General features: G+C 39.8%; 2 protein-coding genes across 12 annotated transcripts in view; one reads left to right on the top strand and one right to left on the bottom strand.

Annotated features, from left to right (window-relative positions):
* LOC143026415 (isatin hydrolase-like) overlaps window positions 1–9,901 on the top strand; it is a 20,561-nt gene extending 10,660 nt beyond the window's left edge. For 5 of the 10 annotated variants that reach the window (XM_076186737.1, XM_076186742.1, XM_076186739.1 and 2 more), the window contains 5 exons: window positions 4,987–5,176; window positions 5,854–5,978; window positions 7,250–7,450; window positions 7,863–8,050; window positions 8,364–9,901. In XM_076186737.1, the coding sequence (XP_076042852.1) occupies window positions 4,987–5,176; window positions 5,854–5,978; window positions 7,250–7,450; window positions 7,863–8,050; window positions 8,364–8,561 (902 nt within the window). In that variant the 3' untranslated portion in view covers window positions 8,562–9,901. Of the gene's footprint in view, window positions 1–2,564; window positions 2,865–4,593; window positions 4,612–4,986; window positions 5,177–5,853; window positions 5,979–7,249; window positions 7,451–7,862; window positions 8,051–8,363 lie in introns of those variants that run through there. The other 5 variants (XM_076186744.1, XM_076186741.1, XM_076186735.1 and 2 more) reach the window with 4 other exon arrangements.
* Window positions 9,902–12,153: 2,252 nt separating this feature from the next.
* LOC143026414 (regucalcin-like) lies at window positions 12,154–21,904 on the bottom strand. Of its 2 annotated transcripts, none has more exons than XM_076186733.1 (8): window positions 21,814–21,904; window positions 20,097–20,261; window positions 17,326–17,407; window positions 15,588–15,730; window positions 14,603–14,703; window positions 14,396–14,510; window positions 13,766–13,881; window positions 12,154–12,460 (listed from the first exon to the last, which is right to left on the bottom strand). In XM_076186733.1, exons 2-8 carry the CDS (start codon window positions 20,254–20,256, stop codon window positions 12,188–12,190), a joined length of 990 nt encoding a protein of 329 aa, XP_076042848.1. In that variant the 5' UTR covers window positions 20,257–20,261; window positions 21,814–21,904; the 3' UTR covers window positions 12,154–12,187. The 2 variants fall into 2 exon arrangements, with proteins under 2 accessions (XP_076042848.1, XP_076042847.1); XM_076186732.1 differs by lacking the exon at window positions 21,814–21,904 and adding an exon at window positions 21,392–21,618.

The following is a 21,904-nucleotide window of genomic DNA, read 5'->3' as shown; positions in this document are numbered from 1 at the left end:
TATTCTGCTTTCTGTGCTCTCTTTTCTGGCAGTTCCTCATTCATTCATTCCTTTAGTATTAAAAGTATAAAAAACGCGACTATGAAACTTGGTCATTTAGTCATTTCAAACATTTTCTAACGTTCATTAAGTTTAACCAGTATATTTAGTACTTTATTTACTTTATTTTTTGTACCTTCACCTATAGCAAAGGAAAGGTTATATTCAGAAAATTTTCCTAAAATGCAAAGAAATGTTTTTTTGGCTGCTGTAGGAGAGGATCCTGTTAGATCCTTCATTTCCCTTTTGCCGACAAATTAGCAATACAAATAACTTTGGACCCGTGTGAAAAATAATGTCCTATTCTCCACTTAACGTATAAACGTCACATTTACAAAGAGGGTTCCTTATAAATTTGCTAAACTGTTTCCATGAGGTACTGATGGGCATCGTGATCTCATTCGTGACGCCCCGCCCCTATCGTCACAGATGGAACCCAACCAAGACATTTGGTGCCACGAATGACGCTCAGGAGCCGCGCTGGCACTGAGCGAGACGACGTAACATTAGCATATCAAATATTGGCGCTCGTCGCCAATTGGAGGGCGGGAGCCACACTTTGTCCCAAGGACACTACAGGTTTTGGCTTTGAGGCTTACGTTTAAATGAGTGACTTGTTTATATGACAGGAATATTTGCTGGTGGGCCGAACCTGTTCCTCTGCTGAATTGAGATCTGCTAATTTAATTTTTTATCAAACGTACATTGATAAGCTAAGGTACACTATACAATTTCTATACGTTCACGTGCAAGCACCTTTATTATATATTTTCTAAATATAGTAGTGGAATTAGTTGTTTTTTCACAGTTGAGTGTTCTGTATATACATGCATCTATTCACATTTGTTGCCTCTCATTATGAAACACTGTTAAGAATGAATAATATGTCAAACGCCTAGGAATAAAGCCATATTTGTATAATTGAATTTAGGAAAGGCAACAGATCATTTGGTGATGAATGTAATGTACATTGTTCGACATACTCGTCCACACGTATGGACAGCCACATGCCTCAAAATGAACAAGCACATTGATACATATGTGCACCAGAACACACATTTACAAATGAAATTACTTGCGTATGTGCATACATGTACACACAATGATACTATTCACACATACACACGCGCGGGTGTGAATAATTTTTTGGAATAGCCTAGATCAGTGTTTCCTAACATTTTTTTGGCCATGCCCCACCTAATCACTTCTAGAATCCTGATGCCCCCCCCCCAATGTGGTGATATATAATTCTTATTTAAAAAATGAACTCCGTTTCAGGGGAAGAAGCTTAAAACACCAGTACTTTGATTTAATTTCAAAACTTTCATTTTCTACTTAAAATTTAAAGTTAAAGTTTGTTAAATCATAGGCATAAACAAACTTCAAAGCAACATGACATCCATGGAAAAGAAAAATTAAATAAACAAAAGACAATCAAAGTTCTGAGCAACAAATTGGCAGTGCAATCGGGGGTAATTTGAAAATCGAAGACAGAATGATAAATGAAATAAATATGTGATTGCTACATTTTTATTCATTTAAATATTACGGCTAAAAGATCACAAGAACATAGAGTTTGATTACCAAAACACCTAAAAATCAAATTGCCCCCCTAAAAAATCAAATTGCCCCCCTAAAAAATCAAATTGCCCCCCTGTGGGGCGTACGTCCCACGTTGGGAACCAGTGGCCAAGATGATGATATAGCCTATGCTGAATCTCTGAACGCGTTTTTACCACTAGGTATGACACTTGGAGAATAAGAAACAAGAACACATGAATTTAGCTCCTTTTCTGTGTGCTATAACCAGATAAAAGCACAGACACAAACACGCGCGCACACATGCATACACACACGTACACTCATACACAAACACACAAAAACAAAGAGAGATAGATAGAGAGAGAGAAGAGAGAGAGAGTGAGAGGGAGAGGGGGGGAACAGAGAGAGAAGAGAGAGAGGAACAGAGAGAGAAGAGAGAAGAGAGAGAGAGAGAGAGAGAGAGAGAGGAACAGAGAGAGAGAGAGAGAATTAATGTTCTTCGAGACACGCATAGACACCTAACACAAGCAAACCCGCTCACATACTCATGGCTTGATCTCACGTCCGCTAGAGGAGTCATTCTTGTTGTTTCGAGTAGACGACGACTTTTAGTTGCTGATCTGGCTCCGAGCATACCTAACCTTGTCACCAACTTCTTGTTTTTCTTCTTCTTCTTCTTCAGCTTCTTCTTCCTCTTCCCTCTTGCTTCCATTTCCTTTCCTCCTCCTCTTCCTTAGTGTCTTTTCTCTGTTTCCTCACCTCATCTTTTTTCCTCTCCCGTTCCTTTTCTCTTCCTCTTCCTCCTCCACAGTTCATTTTCACCTCTCCCCTTCTTCATATCTCATTCCTCCCATGCTGCACTTCTTCTTCTTCTTTTATTTTTACTCTTGTTTATTATGCTCCCCTTTCCTTCACACCTATTCTCCTCCTCCCCTCCTCCACCTCCTCCCCTCCTTTCTCTTACTTCTCTCTCCCCCTCCTCCGCCTTCTCCTCATTCTACTCCTCTTCCTCCTTTTCTTCCCCTTTCTTCCACCTCCCCTCCCCTTCTTCCTTATACTCCTATTCTAACTCCTATTCCTCTTCCACATTCTCATCGTATTCTATTTTGTTTATTTCCCCTTCACCCACTTTTCTCTGCTCCAGTTCCTCTCATTTCTGCTATCGTCTTCCTCCTGTCATCGTCCTCCAGATCACTCCTCCCACTTAACCAACATGGTCCTTATCTCTGTGCATATCGGTCGTGTGAAGCAGACAAGCCGTGGTCTTCCCACTGACGATCAAGGTTATTGGTACGTGGAGGGAGGAAACTGGGAAGGAGTGGATATAGAGAGGAAAAACGATATGGAGGGAGGAAGGGAGGAAGGGAGAGAGGAAGGGAGGGAAGGAGGGACGGACAGTACGAAAAAAGATGGGATTGGAAGAACGCACATGGGTTATGTCAGTAAATGGAGTAAGCATTTGCTTAGGGGAGTGAATGTAGATATACATCTAATCAAAATGCTGTGATGTGTGTCAATTGTTTATTTATTGATTCGCTCGTTTATTTCTTTATCTGTCGATTTGTTTATTCATTAACCTATTCATCTATTTATGAATTTTCCATTTGTTTATTCATTTATATATCTTATCTTTGATTTATTTTACTTTACTTTATTTCATTACATTATCTAATTCTATCTGTGTCACTAGTACTCTGTACATAGCTGCACTTTTGTACTAGGTCTGACGTTCCTTGAGCGTAATGAATTGATTAAATCAATCTAATTCCATCTCGTTTTCATTTATTTATTATTGTACATATTTTATTTTATCACATTTATTTTTTTCATTAGTTTATTTTATTTTTTAGAGGGGATGGGTAAAGAACTGTTTTGGTGTTTGTTTATTTTCGTTTTGTTTTTTATTTGTTTTTCTGTACGCGACCTAGTTACGGATCAAGAGGCTCTCTGTCACTCAAACACATCTTTTTGGACACCAAACCATTTCTAATTTACTGATCTCCCCTTTGTGACATATAATTCTTATTATTCAAAAATATACATATCTATACATATGTAAATACACATGTACACATACGCACACGCAAATATCTCTACGCGCACAAGTTTCACAAATCACACATGAAAACACAAATTATGCTAAACGCTACAGGGAAAGGAAAATGGCATCGCGCGCTTTCGTAATTCTTGAAGATGAGAAAATATCACGAAAGCGCTCGGATTTTCCCCCCTTTCCCTGTGGTGTGTTTAGCATAAAATATCTCTACGTATGCACACTGTATATGTACCCTACGTGTTTACTCTCTCACACACACTCATACTCACACAGACTCGCAAGAAAAGAATTACTGTTAATAAATCATTCTCAAATTGCCCACTTTGAAAATTGAATTCCCCCCCCCGTCCATGTACGGTGTCCCCCCCCCCCTATACACATTGGCAACCACCTCTGTAACTAACTCAGATGGAGAAAGAAAGGTATGCTGGGGTAAGGATAAACTGAAGAAGGAGGAGGCAGGTGAAGGACATAACAAAAAGGAAATGGTGAGGAGAATTAACGTTATGGTCTATTGACAAGACCTAACTCCTATAGTACCAAGTTGCTGATTCTATTTATTTATTTTTATTTATTTATATATTTACTTATTTATCTTTATTTATTTTGGTGGGGGAGTGACGCTTGATAGTACACTTCAGTACTGAAAAGCTGAAGAACATAACACAGGCGTCAGACCATTAGAGAAGTGGCTGAATGTCTTAAGCTCCCTGGGTCCGATATTCTTACAAAACTCTTTATTTCATATACCAACCTTAGAAAGAAAAATATGATAACGGACCAAGGTAAATATTATTTTTTATAATTTCTTATGTGTTATATATATATATATATATATATATATATATATACATATATATATATATATATATATATATATATATTTTTCCACTGGCATCTGCTGTACACACCCATTGCTGCTATTGGTGAGAATCCACCCATGCGACTATTCTGACTGTCGAATCACCACTTTGGTATGTGCTCCTTCATATAGGGAACTGACCCAAGCCTATAAGACTCCCACTTTGGCACTTTCCGTATTGACACACACACACACACACACACACACACATTAGCCTTTAATTCACTGGCATTGCCACACATCTGTCTATAATTAATTGCATGTGAGACTGACAGTTTTTACGAAGGCGATACTGATGGACAATAATTTTGTTGATGCGTATGAAGGTTTTAATCGTGAGTGTTTATATCGATATTTCAAATATAAAATCCTGGTAAATGATTAGATAACTTTAAGGATAGGGAGGATAGGTGGTAAGACATGGAACTGCCTAGTGTAGGTCTTATGGTATCTTGAAATCTCCATTCGTATGTTCTTATATCCGCAGGCAGAATGACGTCATGTCGATGGTTTGCAGCGGTGGTGACGCTTTCTCTCGTAGCATGGCTGGACACGTGCACAGCCTCTCGGCTTATGGAACTCTCATACACCTTCAACGTGGACTCGCCCAGTTCTCCTAAACTCAGACCCTTTGAGCACGTCGTCATGAAGAAGGGCATGAACAAATTTGGTCATTGGTAAGAGAAGAGAAAGAACTTGCTGCATAAATGTCGGGAGATTTTTTTCACATCACCTGTTTGGCAATGTAGTCGATGGATGTTTGTTACCCCGCCTTGCAAAAGTAGTGTGTGACGCGGTAATCTCTTGCACTTACTCAGATCGTCGCTGTCAGTGATATGCAAGGGTCACCAGCACTTTGCCAGATAAAACGCAAGAGTATGTAATGTACAGTAACCGAGAAGTCTATCAAAACGAACACCATGTGAAGATGGACGACATTTCGTTTATCACAGCTTGTGACAGCTAACAAAGACTCCGGCTTCATTTGGTGTTTCTTTTTAATAAAATGCAAAAGGTCACACATATCTACATATGGCAGGACTTCACGATCCCTTAGTTACAAAGGGGGTGGGGAGGTACGATCTCATGGCAATGATATAATATGACAGCAACTAGAATGAAGCGAAGAGAACCTTACAGTGCCAGAGGGTTAAAACTGATTTTTCGGTGTCTGAAGACCACGATAAGGCCTCCTGAATCGCAAAGCTCCAAATAATCTGGCAATGTGGTATGTATGTGTGTGTGTGTGTGCTAAGTACGTGTATGTGTATGTGTTTACATTGAGCAGATTCAATCCCCTGATCACATCAAAGGTTAGTCATAATTTCCTAATATCTGAATTCTGATTCGGCAGGGTGGAGCTCAACGACTTCTGCGCCTCTGAGCATTCTGGAACGCATGTGGACGCGCCCATTCACACGAACAAGGACGGCTGGCCACTCGAACGCATACCTCTTAACAGACTTTTTCGCGTACCTGGTAAGTATCTCAGCTTTTCTCAACCTGTTGCTCACGAGCACCATTGTGTTTAGTGATAGGTTGATATTCTTTTTATATTGTAATTAAAATAGTGTTGTCAAACATCGAATATATTTAGGCCAAGGACTACTATTATACTATATAAGTAGTCCTTGATTTAGCCCTAACTCTGACAAAGACCTCTCATCAGCTGATAGCTTCTAATTGTAAACTTTTGTTTTTATAATTTTCTGCGCGAGTAATCTAGTTTTTGCTGACCCCTTCTTGATTGGACGATTTCATGATTTCCCCGATATTTGTAGTGTTCTCGCACTTATTCAGAAAAAAAAAAAATACTCCTTAGCTCGAAAAGGGTGTGAGCTTTTGGTGTACGTACTATGGTGAGTGTAATCCGTTCTCCTGAGCTCAATCCCGCCTTGTTTAGCGTTTCTCTCCCAAAAACGTTTTTGTGATCTTTATGTTCGCCATTCTCAGCGGGCAGGTTCCACTGCGCGCCGGGGAGCTGAAGGCCACGCCCCACGGAACGCCAGTAGAGGCACGCCCAGAGCGTCTTCGAAACCCACGCCGTATACACGCACATATATATTTTTTTGCGATAATCAATGCTTCTATGCTTTAGGACCAATATGGCAAATGAAATATTTGAGGAGGGTAGAACAAATGGGTAGTGGAAGCTGGAAATTATAACAACTTTTTTATACATTATATATAAAGAGGAGTCTCCAATCATAAAAAATGCTGCGTGACTCTGGTCCCCAAGGACTTCACTTAGTACCCATAATGTTGATTTTATATATTTTTCATTTATTCACCTATTTATTCATTAATCTATTTATGTTTACATATCTATTCATTTAATTATATATTTATTTACTTATTTATTAATTCGTTTAATTATTTGCTTATTTGTAATTCATTCATTTATCAATTTGTTTAATCATATCTTTATTCGACCTCGTTAAGAACAGAGTCCCCTGTCATTGTAACTCATTGAGAGAGAGGGAGAGAAAGAGAGAGGTGGGGAGGGAGGGAGAGAGAGGTGGGAGAAGGAGAGAGATGGGGAGGGAGAGAGAGACAGACAGACAGAAAGAGAGAGAGAGGTGGGGGAGGGAGAAATAAATGGAAAGAGCATACAAGTATGGGAATAATATCTTTTAGATGTTTCGAGGAACCGCGTTCAAAGGAGCACCAGCTGGCTGGCCCTTTCCCAGTCATGAACGGTCTGCCTCGCTACGCATATTGTCTCTCTTCTCTTTGTTCCTCATCCCCAGGTGTTGTCATCGATGTGTCTGACGTCATTGGCTCCACTTCCAACTACGAGATTAAAGTGAAGGATCTGGAGCGTTGGGATACCGAACACGGACCAATTCCTGAGGGGGCAGTCGTCCTCATTCGTACTGGATGGGGACTCAAAGTAACTACCCCGCGGAGGTACTCCGGCATTGACAAACACAACAAACTCAACTTTCCTGGCAAGTTCCTTCGTCTTTAGTCTGAGGCAGATAACACACCTTTAATTTTAGTTTTAATCTTTCTTGAGCGCTTTTCTCATTTCCATATGGTCAGGGGTTGGTGCCATTTGCGAGTCTCCTTCTTCGGTCCCTTGCATCTCTGCTGTTTAAATTTCAACCGTTCAACCGCCAATATATATATATATATATATATATATATATATATATATATATATATATATATATATATATATATATATATAATTTCCTTTTTTTTTATATCACTTGGCATGGCCATATATACTAAGATCGAGTCTGTCCATAATCCCCAGTCCATTCGCCGTCGCTTAATAATGACTTCAAACACTTTCAATGCACTATATATTTTGAGATGCACCAGGACCAGTAACTAAAGTATTTTTCGTCTTCTCAGGTCTAAGCGAAGAAGCTGCCGGATGGCTAGAGAGCTACGGTCGTGTCAATAAGAAGGGGCGAGGGATAGTGGGTGTAGGGATCGACACCATGTCACTTGACATCGGGCAGTCGGTCCGTTTCCCCGCTCACAGACGTCTCTCCCAAAGCAACGTGTACGGGATTGAGAATGTGGCTAATACCCACTTGGTATGTAAACTCTTGGACGCCTCTTTTGGCCATGCTTTGATGTGGAAATAATCCTCACTAAAATTGTCGTTTACTGCATAGTTATCCAGGAAGTTTTGACAGAATTTATATTGTCTCTTTATCACTCAGCGTAAACGAAATATATTTTTATGGTGCCAGTAAAAAGGCTGATGTAAACCTAAGAGAATCAGCGCTTATTTGCCTCTCCACAAGTCCACTCCCACGTCTTTATAGCATTACACATACATTTGCTCTAACACAAATATGCGCTGGGATATCATACTGTGCAGTTCAGTAACCCAACTTATTTCAGTTGCCGCCAACGGGATTCCTGTTGACAATCCTGCCGGTACGGATCGGCGGTGGCAGCGGTGCTCCGGCGCGAATCGTAGCTGAGATACTGACCAAAGAGGAGCTGAATTCTGCCTCTGCAGGGCTCTCCACGTCAGCGTCACCCATTCTCCTGCCAACCTTTCTGATGCTACTCCTCCTTTTCTCGCCTGGGTTGTGATAGCGGCTGACTTCCCGAAGGTGTGTTTGCTCTTATTTGAGCTCTGAGGCGCGCTCAGCGACTCCAGCGGCTTCCGTCGCCATTATACTGTGTATCCGTGAGATGGGCACAAAGTGGCCTGGCCAAATCGCGTCCTGCGCGCTGATTGACTGACGTCATTGTGCTCCGAGTCGTACCTCACCGATCGCTCCTTTTGGGTACTCAAGCTTGCTCGTCCCAACCGAGCTAGCGTTATACGCGTCGATTGGCCGAGAACGAGCTACTGTGAATCACATATACATAACATGATCGACTGTAACAATCACATTTTTTCTTATCAGTAATCTTTAACCTTTGATATTCTATTTTGGTTTTGAAAAGGTTCAGTTCATATAACTGAGTATTCAACAAGTGACTAAGATGAGCTTGAGAGGTGTATACCAGATACTTGCGCTACATTTATAAAATATGTGAAATGTGATATTAACAAAAAACCAACTGGTTTCATTTGAGATATTATTGTGGGAAAATCACCACATAACGTTAGATATACATTTTTCCATTTTAATCCTAACACTACTTGAGTTAAATGTATAAACCAACATAGCATCATCAATCTTTTTTTACACTGCAACTGAACCAACATGGATATGTTTTTCTTTTCAACAAACATCCATTTCTGGCACTTCAGTAATCATAATTCTTATTTCAGATGACTAGTGCTGGTGTGAACACAAGCCTTGAGGAGTATAAATATATCCAATGGAATATTACACAGAATTTATCTAGCTAAGATGTGGGGAGATGAGTTTTCTAGAAAAATAAAGAATGGGTTATTTCACGTGCATTTGATTTATTTTCGGGACGGCTTATCAGAACAATGACTCAAGCTGCAACCCAATATGCGCACTTAGCATTTTTAAGTCACTTTTTTTTTTCTTAAGAAAATTATTGTCATATCCTTGAAGTCGAAAATATATTTTGTCATGAAAACATTACAGAATTTATTTGTAGTGTTTTCAAAAAATATAATTGAACTTGCAAAAAACAAAATGCTCAATTATTCTGTTGGTAGAATATATGGTTTGGATGACTGAACGTGAGAGTGAAATTCGCATTTTTTCACAATTACATAAGATGAAATATGGAAATGTTTATGAAAATCAAACTGTATTTCTTGAAAATTATATCAGGTAACTTTTTTTTAAGTATGCCTTCACCGCACCTCTGTATACTGTCACAATATACAGTTTATATAGCAAATGTACTTTTAATTGTAAAACAACTATTATATATTATATAAAAAGATACAACCTACATCTGTTTCTGAATGTTCATATTAAAATCCTTGTCTACAATTCCATAGTTTTCTTTTTTTTAGTCACTGACTTTTTGTGGTCTCCAAGACACCCACTCTTCCTTCAGTTCCTGCTGGTTTTCACCAAGATCTTTTAACATCTATACATACATACCATACATATACCAAAGGCTTTTTTCCCCCTTCCATGGGAGGTAGCCCTTTTAACATCTAAAGTACATTATCAGTAATCTGAAATCCATATGGGTCATATATGTTCGTTAAAAAAAAAAAAAAAAAAAAAAAGAGGGTTTCTCGGATGATTGCCCCACTGAGGTAAGGCTGTGTAGTAAGACTACAATAAACAAGAACGACTGTCTTGAACATTTGTAGATAAATATCGATGGACAAGATACATATACCAAAGGCTTTTCACCCCTACACAGGGGGTAGCCAAAAAGAAAAAGGCATAGAAACCACTCCCACCCATTCCATTTCCTATATATTCCACTCCCCTCTACCCTCCTCCCTCCCTCTTATCTTGGTACCTCCTGGATGACGGGTCATCCCTGCATCCTGTCCACTGCCCTGGGTCAGAAGCAGTGTCGCAAGACACAGCCAATTGACAAGATAAAGTTGTTTAAAAGAGGTACTACATTGCACAGTTCACCTAAGGTAACTGACTGCCACTTCCAGCTTCTTCAATCATGTGCATACATACTGTACATATACCAAAGGCTTTTTCTCCCTTACAAGGGAGGTAGCCAAAAAACAAAAGCATAAAAACTACTTCCCACCCATTCCATCCCTAATACACTCCACTCCCCTCCACCCTCCCTCTTATCTTGGTGCCTCCTGGATGACGGGTTATCCCTGCATCTTATCCACTGCCCTGGGTCAGGAGCAGTGTCACAAGATACAGCACATCCACAGCAAGGCCGCTTCATTAAATCAGTGACCCCCCTCTCTGTCCCCCCATGCAGAAAAGAAGAAGACGGGGAGAAATCCCTTTGGGCTGCGTCAAATTTTTCTCACACATACTACCTCACCCCCCATCCCCCACCCATTCCACCTCATGCATCACATCATCATCCATATACAACCATTCTCCATTCACCCCTGTCTTCTGTCCTCTCCCATCCTTCCTCAACAGACATTCCCCTCTTCCCCAAAGCCTCTTTTACCCCATCCATCCATCTCATCCTAGGTCACCCCCTCATGTTCACTCCCTCCACATCTGCCTTCCATACCTCTTTTACTAGTCTTTCTTCATTCATTCTTTCCATTTCAATCATGTAATTCTGAGAATCACAAAATGAATTGGGATCAAAGAATTTCCTTAATATAGTCAATATATAGCAAAAAGATCCCCCATGCCCTTACTGGTGGATGGATGGGATTAAAATCACAGCATCTTGACAAAATTTGGGCGGGTATATGCAAGACTGAATCTCAAATCCAGTGCTCACTGATGTTTACACAAATTGAAATGCAAAATACTTTAAGTCACAATGATATTTCTGTCATGCACACACTTAATGTCATTGGATACATGATGAAAAAGGAAACATTCATAAACACTGAACAAAGGCTATCCAATTTCAGGAACTGTAGAAACAGGAAGGTAATAACCACCTCATTCAGTAATAACTCCAATTTGATTTAAATATGATAAACGACTCCAAACACATCTAGCCTCCAGAAAGAAAATAATTAATCTATTCAAAATGAAAAGACATTTGTTCAGTCGCCACTTACCAAATGGTCATATTTCTTAAAGAGCAGTCACTCAATTTAGCGTCTGTAATGACCACCCCATTTAAAAAGTTGATGCGTTACATTTGAAATTCCCAGAAGCCCATAGTAGCAATGGTTTTCTGTTCTTGCACTTGCAAATCCATGGGCTTCTCAACATGTTAAGTTTCACATCTAGCACACATTAAGAGAATAGATCCTATATATATATACAACACATAGCACTTGTTTCTCACACTCAGCCACTTCAGACAACCTCTTAACTATCATATCACATCATCCAGGAATCATCCCAAAGGGAAAAAATATTAATTATACTGGTCTCTGCATTAAATACAGCTGCATGTTCTTTACCACCAATTTCAATCATAGGGACACAGGTCATTGTTGATTCAAAAATTATATGATACTGATCAAAAATTTATTACGACTGGCAACACAATTAACAAACACATAAAACTATTGACTGACAGCTCATCCAGGTGCTTCATGAATAAATATTTTGCATCTCAATCATATCAGAAATGATAGCATACCAAATATCAGCATAACATTTCTTACAGTCTAAAGAATCTAAGGCTGATAAACTGCAACCTCATTTCCCATCTTCTGTCATCTTTGCTTTGAGGATGTTCAAATCTGCTTTAAATTTTGGGGATGGTTTACCCTTAACTCCAAGGCCTGTGATGGCGAAGGTAGCTCCTGCCTGAGGTTGCGCTTTCAGTTCCTCAGCAGTAAGTCCCTCTTGTGCTGATGTGACGTAGAGGACATCGTAGTTAGGTCCTCCCCAACAAACAGATGTGATGTTCTTGCAAGGCATGGGCACTGTGCGCACTACCCGGCCTTCCTTCGGGTCGACGCAGATCACCTGTTGGAGGAAGTCATCATATAAGACTAGTACTTGTTTGGACCTCAACCTTGCAGACAGTCCAGAACAGTTTATATACACGGTTGTTGTTTGCATGGCACCACCACTATCAGTGGCGGTGCCCTGATCTCAGGGGAGGGCAGGGGCACCCCTCAACCACAGGCGGCACCAGTAGGAGGGGGTGCCCCCCAGGAAGCTGAGGGTTGCCTCAGAAGGGGAGATGGTGAGGTGCCGCACCACCCCTGCCATGGTGAGTGGTGGGTTGAGTTCTAGGCAAAGAATGGCCATGGCTCTACACTCTGGCAGGTAGTGGTGTAGGGGTTGTTGCATCTCGGCTCAAAAAAATTTACAGCATTTGTGAGAGTCTCTTCCTATACATAGCACTTGCCACCCACATTGATATCCTAGGTGGATCCTGTGGATGGTAAATTCCGCCTGTCTCTCTGGAAACAGGTGGACTGCCTCATACCTAGTGATGAGATAGTACCACAGCGCTCATTCCGAAGTATGAAGTTTGCTGCTGTTGTTGGCCCTGGCCATTAATCTGGCCTTCTTGATGGTGACCCCCTTGATCTGTGTGACCATGGGTGCCAGGGACAGTGTGATGTTGCTGAACCTCGTCACTGCCTCAGCAGCAGCATCCACAATAGTGTTTCCTGGAATCCTGATGTGACTGAGGATCCAGTAAAATGTTGCAGAACTTTCATTCTGGTCCAAAAAGTGCAGTGAATACTGGATTGATGTTAAGTAGATGTCATCTGTTGTCTTTGCAGACTGAATGACATTAGCACCCCTTGAGTCTGTGTGGATCACAACTTCCCCCTGCCCAGCAGAGTGTGGTTCAGGACCTTGGAGATGGTAGCAAGCTCCATCTGAAGAGTAGAGCTTCTGTCACTCACTCTCCATAATGTGGTCACCCCTTCCATGGTTGTAAAAGCCGCACACCTTCCCGTGAAGGGGTTCACAGATCTGTCTGTGTAGTACAAGAAGCTCGCTGGGTGTGTGCATGTGTGTGTGGGGAGGAAGTGGGGGGGTTGATGGACCTTAGAGCTACTGTAGTGCTGCATCTTGGGGTGCAAAACTGCCCTCGTAATGAAACTAATGGTTACACTTCTAGCCAATTACTTACATGTTTATGATAAAACCACTTATACCAAAGCAACACATTCCAAGATTAGCTGCCACACTCATCAATATATTGTAATGCAAGCACAAATTTGCAACCAGAATTATGGCTGCAAGAATAAAGGTGTAGTCAAAGTCTCTATCTCATGTATTTGATCATCTTGTTGTTAAAATCTTTACCTTTTGTCCAAAGAAATTGGCAACCCATAGGTTCCCATCGGTGTCAATTGTCATACCATCAGGAACATCTTTGCCCCAACCCTGGGTCTTATAGTCGAGGAGAACACGGCGATTTTCTGGAGATGGAAAAAAATGAAGTCACTGTACCAATAACCATTCTGAGTTATTGGTATGCACTAGCAAGGAATAATGAATGATGTCCTTTAGCCTGAGATCATGGAAAATTTATTGACTTTTTCATCACTGGACAATCTCTAATTTTCAATTAATTCTCTGTAATTATTGGTTTTTCTGTAAATTCTCTTAAAAATCAATAATAAAGAATTTAATACCAGACAATGATAGTTTAAATCATTGCATCTCTTAAGGTTCAATGACAGTTGTCTTTCTTTTGTTCAAGAATACATGTAACCATCTGAAAGATTTGTCAGCAAAGATTGAATGTCATCAATTCAGGGTGTTAAGAGCCCTGGAAGGATTAATTGCTATTTCATTTCTAGTTCATATAGAGAATTAATTAGTCCTGCATTAAGTAAGGTAGGAGAATCTAATAAAGGAAAATGTAAACATATATGTAGCCATCATATTTAGGATAATATTGTGATCATTTGAATATAATTCTATACTCACTTATCTCTCCTGTTTCATGAGTATAATCAAAGACATCAACAGAACCAACGCACGAGTCGATGTAGTATAGGAGTGTGAGGTCTTTTGACCAAATCAGCCCATTTGAGATAGAGAGCTAAAGGAGATAAGGAGAGAGACATTAAATTAGGTTTAAAGCTAGTGTTTCTCTAGCATTACATATCAGCACTCCTCTACCCATGCAAGTACCTTGTTTGTACAGGCCGTTGTCTTCAAGTCATGGTCAATTCGGTACAGAGTGCCCTTGTGAAGATCAATGACGTCAGGTTCAAGTTCGCATCCACGAGTACCTGAAAAACAAAGAGAATAAATCATTGTAATTACCTTACCATGGAAATGTAAATACCTGAATCACTTATGCATACACACACACAAACACACACAGATACATTAATTAGTGTAATAAATTGGCTGGAAAAATAGCTCAGGAAGAGAAGTATAAACAAAGATTGATAAATGGAGATATAGCCATGACCTCGTAAATAACATTATGAAGAGTACGCCACACTACACCAATATATAATTTTCCAGTTAGCAATGCAATTCTACATTTTTAAGATATCAAAGCTGTCAGTACATTGGGTATTTCATGGTGGGACCCAATCAAATCCCACATATAAGAAATCAACAAATAATCATATCCTGAAAGTGATGACAAATTATATAGTTAGTTTAACAATTAATAGGAGGGTCTTGAGGCTTTCTGGCAAGTTCTGATAGCATTACAACCCTATCCCCAGCTACTTCTAGCTTGTGTATTTACCTAGTTGTATTTTATGGGAAGAGAGCTATGTTCATAGTGACCTGCTTTTGTATCTTTCAGCATCTAGTTTAATCTTAAATTCTTGTATAGTTTTTGCACTCAACTGTTTTCTCATTCACTTGTCAAGAAAGAGGAAGCATATCCCACACTGACGTAACTTTCTTTGGTGAGGTGTGCATGTGTGTGTGTGATTTTTTCTTACTCGACTAGGCTTATAAAAATCCCTGACTCAAAACTCGTCCTCTTTCCATGTGAAATTAGTTTCTTGACACATGAAATGAAGCTGTTTGATCCTCATGCTTCACCTCTCTCTCCATTTGTCCTTCTCTTATGTTCTTACCTCCTTCATGGCACTCAACAACCCAAATGGCCCTCCCCAGTGACATTACCTCCTTGTTCACTACAACTCACCGGCCCACAGGCGTCCTTTCGAGTCACATTTGCCATCGTTGAAAAAGTTTGTTGGACAGTGGGCATCAAAATGTAGGAGAACTTTGGGCTTCACAGTGTGTTGGTCAGGGTCACTGGGCTTCCATGCTATCACACCAATGGATCTGGAAACACAAGAGCTGGTTTACGAAGGGTCCTCATTTTGTTACTCCCTGTAAGAGGCAGGTAGATAAGCTGGCAGAAAGGAGTAGAAGATGAGTGTTATATTTTTATGGGTTAGTTATTTACAAACACAGCCAAAGCTGAGTGAGTTGCATAAGTTTGCTCTCCACTGTGTGTTTATAAACAGTGGCTGAGATATGCAGAGATTCGAGACTGCTTAAGTAAACAATATTATATATAGACTTGTAACAATGAATCTGATTGGGGAAAGGGTGGAGGAGAAAATTCAATTGGTTCACAATTGTAAGATCATGCCCTTAGGAGAGGATCTTAAAAATAAAGTTAAAGATCATCGGACAAAAGAAATAACTACATCACTGCAAAGCTCACCTACGACCTAACATACATGTTCTCAGGGGATTCCTAGAGTGTACCTCAGAGAAGCATGTTGTATAAGAATTAACGGAGGGAAAGAAAATTGACCAAAACTTTTTATTCCCCTTTATCTGAAGATTATATCAGAAGGAAAATATTATAAGGAACTAACAAAAAGGAATGATTGGAGGCAACAGGGCCTACCAACTAAAATATGTGAAACAAAGTCAATAATAAGTGAAAGTGAAGAAGGGGGAAAGTGACGAAAAACAAGAGAAATGTAGATGAAAGTTGAAAGAAGGCTGAAACTCACCATATGAGTGGCAATGACTATACAAGTTTTATACAGACAATATTTTGAGGGTTTTAAAGACAACCCAATAGACCAAAGTCACGTACTATTCCTTTATGAGCAGAGACAAATCTCCATTAAAAAAAGAATATTGATCACTTTTGGCGTCTATGTACTCTCCATCATTTCTTCTAACCACCTTAAATTCTCTGTCGGCACCTCATGACTCCACATGTTCAGAGTGATCATGTCCCCAAGGAAGGAAGGAAGGAAGAAGAAGAAAAAGAAGAAGAAGAAAAGAGCCAATTGTCGCCAACAGAATATCTATTCTGTTACTGCATGTAAACGATTATGGTTTGAATTACCATACCTACTGTGTTCAACCATTCGTCTATTAGAATGAAAACTGATACTATGGCAATATCTTTTCTCTACATAAGAAATTGTAGCTAACACTCCATACCGAGTTTATAGTCCATATATCAAGTTAGTGGAATTACTAAGAGAAATGCACTTTAGAATATTTGTCATTATTATTATCATTATCATCATCGTTATTTCTGCTAATTAGTAATAGTAGTAGTAGTTGGAAAAAGTAGTAGTAGTAGTAGTAGTAGGATAAATGATAGTAGGATAAATGAACTTCTGTATTAGGCTTCATTAAAGTGAAACTACAAAAAATATAAAAGCGTAGTCGACCACAGTCATTGGTGAGCGAGGGGCCAATGAACTGTGTGGGAGACAGATCCTGAATGCTTTCACCATACATTTCCACGAGGATAGAGGTCGTATTAAAATATTACAAAAAAGTAGTAGTAGTTGTAGTAGTATCAATATTATTTCTGATGGTGCGAGAAAACGAGGGAAGTGCTATCTTTACAAATAAGATAAAACGATTGATCAGGTATCATATAAATCTTCAGTTCTTACCTGCCAATGGTGATGACGTAATGATCAGCGAGTCCTTCGATAGGCACGATGACTGTCGTACTGGTCCCAGTTCCAACGTCATCTAAAGAAAGTAGGAAAAGGATAAAGTTAATTGGCATCAAGAACTTCATTAATTCCCCTAAATGCAAAAGAAAGTAAACTAAAAGAAAATGGAGATGAGGACGTGGACGGAGAGGCGTGAATCTATGCGTTTGAGTCAAATCTAAACGAAGCAATTCCATCCATCCAGACAAATTAGACTGATTCTAACTTCAGATGTTACCCACGCATTTGACTCACAGCCTAAGTATTACATTTATCGTTATTTTTAGAAGTGCTCACCTACGCGATATGGCATTAGAAAATTAATTATTAATTTTGGAAATAATACTACATCAACGTAATATACGTTTTTCTTGGCGGAAATCAATAAAAAAAAAATGCTAAAAGCAAATCTACTACCGAACGAAGCTGTGAGCATATCATCGAGACGCCATGTCGTCTGTTCAGTCCAATGTCAGTTAGACGATGGCTTTCACGCTGTGCACCGGGTGTTCTCCGACTCCAAGTGGCGTTAATAAGCGCTGTTACAAAGACAATAGGACTTCTTTCAAGCTATGCAACAACTCTATCCATCGCAATCCGATCGAGTACTATCAGGCCGTCAGCATCCGTGACGGAGACGACGACCCGGATGATCTTTAGAATTACAGGTACCGCATTACTAAATATAACTTAGGTTACGTATGTTAGGTTAGGTTATATTATGTTAGAATAGACGAATTTATCATTTTTTCATTTCTTCGACCTCGGCATCTATCAAAACAAACATGTATTATTCACCCGTCGCGACTTCGTTCATTAGTAAATAGGTTTTAGCAACTTTTTGTTATCACTTTTCACCAAAAAATACATATTACGTTGATGTATTATAGTTTCCAAAAAAATATTTTTCTATTGCTATATCATGTAGCAGTAACTTTCACGCTGCGTTTATCAAGTGTTCTTTTCATGTAGGTATGGATACTTTCGAAAGTAAATGTCCTCTTCTACAAATAATTCTATTTACAGGAAGTAATCCACTTACCTACATCATTACTTGAATCCACCAATAAGAATTGTTGTGCGATTTTTCAAACTGCTGATATTCTACGACGCCATTGTTTTTATTATGATTATCTATAAATTATATTTTACTACAATTTACCATAATTATTAAAATGCCATTATAATTACAATTTACCATAATTACTATAATATTATAATTACAATGATTATATTTCTTCACCCACGAGGGTTCACGGACCTATTTTCATTCCGAGTTAATTCAAATTGATCATCTTAGATTCTATAAAACCACACACTGTATCATGTATGCAAGAACCTAACCGCACTGCATTTTTATCTTGAAAGATATATCACCTTTATCAAGAGTGTTTATCTTCCCGATTACTGAATACTGCAGCTGTTAGAAACAATTTCGTGGCATGTATGTGTGTCCTGAACTGCTTATTTACACGCTTATACTTCCTTATGATTTCTGCGAGTACGACGGTACACCGCACAGGGAAATTATCTGGATGATTATTGGCTGAATCGGATTTGGATAGACAAGGTTAAGCAACGTTAGGTTACTCTAGGTTGGGCTATCTTGGTTTATATTGGGTGTGTGTGGTTATAAATACTAATGATATTAAAAATACAAAGAAAAAATACAGCCCTGTAGATTGTTTCATTACCAGTTATATAATAGTGAAAGCTTAAAATCTTACGATTTACAAAGTAATCTATGATCGGTTTTAATTACCCGATGTGCGCATCCGAACATGGCTGAGTAATGCAGTGTTTTCTATTGGAAAAATTTGTGTGTGTATATTCACCACGGATCTGCTGCAGCCTCTTGTCGAGACAGCCAGACACCATCCTACGGCAGCGAGCTCAGAGCTCATTATTAGCTGATCTCTGGGTAGGTCTGAGACCACTCACACATCACACACCGGGAATGCAAGGTCACAAGTCCTTGACTAACATCCCGTACCTACTCGCTGCTAGGTGAACAGGGGCTACACGTGAAAGGAGACAAACCCAACTTATCTCCGCCCGACTGGGGAATCGAACCCCGGTTCTCTGACTTGTGAGGGCAGTGCTTTACCAATCCGCCACCGAGCCGTGTGTGTGTGTGTGTATATATATATATATATATATATATATATATATATATATATATATATATATATATATATATATCAGTCACTGTTGGTATTGGTTACGATGGTTTTAGACTGGTCCGCTATTATCACTATATATCTATCTTATCACGTTTGTTTCGTTTAACCGAATCAAATTTCTCCGTTTCATAACATCACTGTCATGCGTGCGACCTACGTTGCACATAGAATGAACTGCGTGTAAATATAGTTGACTATTTCGGATGATCTTAGTATATACATCAATCTTATTGAAACGAAAATGTTCATTATGTTACAAACATAATTGCGTTGAAACAAAGAATATATATGTATGATGACTTGTAATAGTGCCATATTGCTCAATCAAAACAAATGACTTACCATTTCTGTCCCTTTCATTTTGTCATACGTGAAAACGCTGTGCAGATTTTCATACCTGCATCACGCTTTGAAAGTTGATACGCATTCCAGTAAAACTACTTCAGCCTCCTGATTCCCAAAACAGATTAACCCCTACACGAGTAGTGGAATATCACGGATAGGTAACAGTCAGTCCAAAATGCGCCAATTGTAGCAACTTACCTACGTGCAACACCTGGTGTCGTTGGGTGGACGGGAAGTACCGGTGGATGTCACCTTTGAAAGCGTCGACGAAGACGAGAGCTTGGTCCTCCTCCACCCAATGTGGTCCTTCGCCCAAATTCAGTGGACCTACCACCTGCTCTATATGTATCGTGGACATGATCTCTGAAAATAATAAATAAATACATACGTAAATAAGTACATAAATAAATAAACAATTAAAAAACAAGTCGTGACAAAGGTCTCAGTGGGTATAGCATATTACATAAATACTGTACGCATACACATAACTTCCATCCAATCCTGTCGACTTCCCCATCTTCAGCATCACCCCAATCTTTCTCAAATCATTCCCTATATCCCGACCAATCATATTTCAGCATTCTGCTCATTTTTCACGTTTGAAAAAAAAAAAAAAACGATGTCTCTATCCTTCTAAAATGTTACCAAGCGCGCGCGAGAAAGATTAGCTGTCAGTCTTGACTCACGTGCTGGATTCGAGATCGACAGTAATTACCTTTCCGTGGAACAGTTCATATATGGCCCGACCTACGGGCAATGCTGTGATGGTTTAAGAAGGAAATAGGCAAGAACTAGTATTATAGTAGTATACCAACAGTGTTTAACAAATGGAATAGATGTAGTAACCAAGTAGTGTGCGCTGAAACTATCGTTGTTTAAAGAGATGAGATAACTTTACGGATAGGGATGGGTGGTAAGGGACATGGAACTGCCTAGTGTAGGCCTTATGGTCTCTCTCAGTCTCCTTGATTCTTATAGTCTTATCTTACACCAACTCCTTGCCCAATAGAGCGGGGTACCTGGTTCCTGCACAGTGATGTTTTTCAGCTCTGGCCGGGGAAACGAACTCAGACCGCTGAGTTAGGCGGTCAAACTATGTGATTCGCCATGGTCTTGGATCACGTGTTGAACTCGTGATCGACAGCTATTACCCTCTCAGATGAGAGCTTAGAGCTCATATACAAGCCGATCTATGGGTACTACTGTGACCTTACACACACACAACCCCCTAACACGAGTTGGAGTACCGGTTCGCAGCGCAGCGATACTGATATTGTGTGTGTGTATACGTGATGATTCACGATGGTCTTGGATTACGTGTTGGACTCGTGATCGACGGCTATAACCCTCTCAGATGAGGGCTTAAAGCTCATATACAAGCCGAACTATGGGTAGTATGTACCTAGTTACAAGAAAGGAGCAAAGGTCTTTCAGTCCCGTCTCCTACTTTCCAATTTTTATCCTGTGTGTTATAAATCCAGGAAATCACTTACTTTATTACGTTGTCACTCGTTACTGCTAGGCTTTTTCCTGTTGTTGAACGGCCTTGGTTGTTTATTTTTACGTCTACTCTTCCTTGTTACGAGGCGAACTTTGCTCTCCAGCAGTCTGACGTGGGTTACAGTGTCCTCATGCCACCACCGCGGCTGAGAGTGGCTGCCGGCTGATTACCCACAAAGGCACAAACCCGTTGTGTCCGTTGGGGGGAGAGCGAGTGAGGCGGATCTGGCAGAGCTGCCACATCGCCTTGCCCCATGCGTCTATCTCGTCTTTCTTTATCAAAATCTTCAAACCATCACAGATCCCGTGATTCAGTGATAATTATAGTTCCTTTCGTTGAGATTCCGTTGAAAACTGAGCTGATATTGCAGTAACTTCAACAGCATCAAATTTCGAACGCAGCTACAGTACATACCTTTGGCGTGAAAAGTTTTCGTCTGATAAGCGTCAATTCACATCTATGATTAATTCACACACGACAGAGGAACTAGTGATCAGTACAACAT

The sequence above is a fragment of the Oratosquilla oratoria genome, chromosome 6, assembly GCF_046742065.1.
Source record: "Oratosquilla oratoria isolate Oo_2021 chromosome 6, ASM4674206v1, whole genome shotgun sequence".
Taxonomy (NCBI): Eukaryota; Metazoa; Arthropoda; class Malacostraca; order Stomatopoda; family Squillidae; genus Oratosquilla; species Oratosquilla oratoria.
Note: the sequence above shows the minus strand (reverse complement) of the source record. Positions and strands in the feature narration are given on the sequence as shown.

Coding starts and splice junctions, on each gene's coding strand:
- LOC143026414 (XM_076186733.1), bottom strand. CDS start 20,256: ATGTCCACGATACATATAGAGCAGGTGGTAGGTCCACTGAATTTGGGC. Junction 15,731..17,325: donor TACGTCATCACCATTGGCAG/GTAAGAACTGAA, acceptor TTGTGTTTCCAG/ATCCATTGGTGTGATAGCAT. Junction 12,461..13,765: donor CCAATTTCTTTGGACAAAAG/GTAAAGATTTTA, acceptor TTCCTCCAACAG/GTGATCTGCGTCGACCCGAA.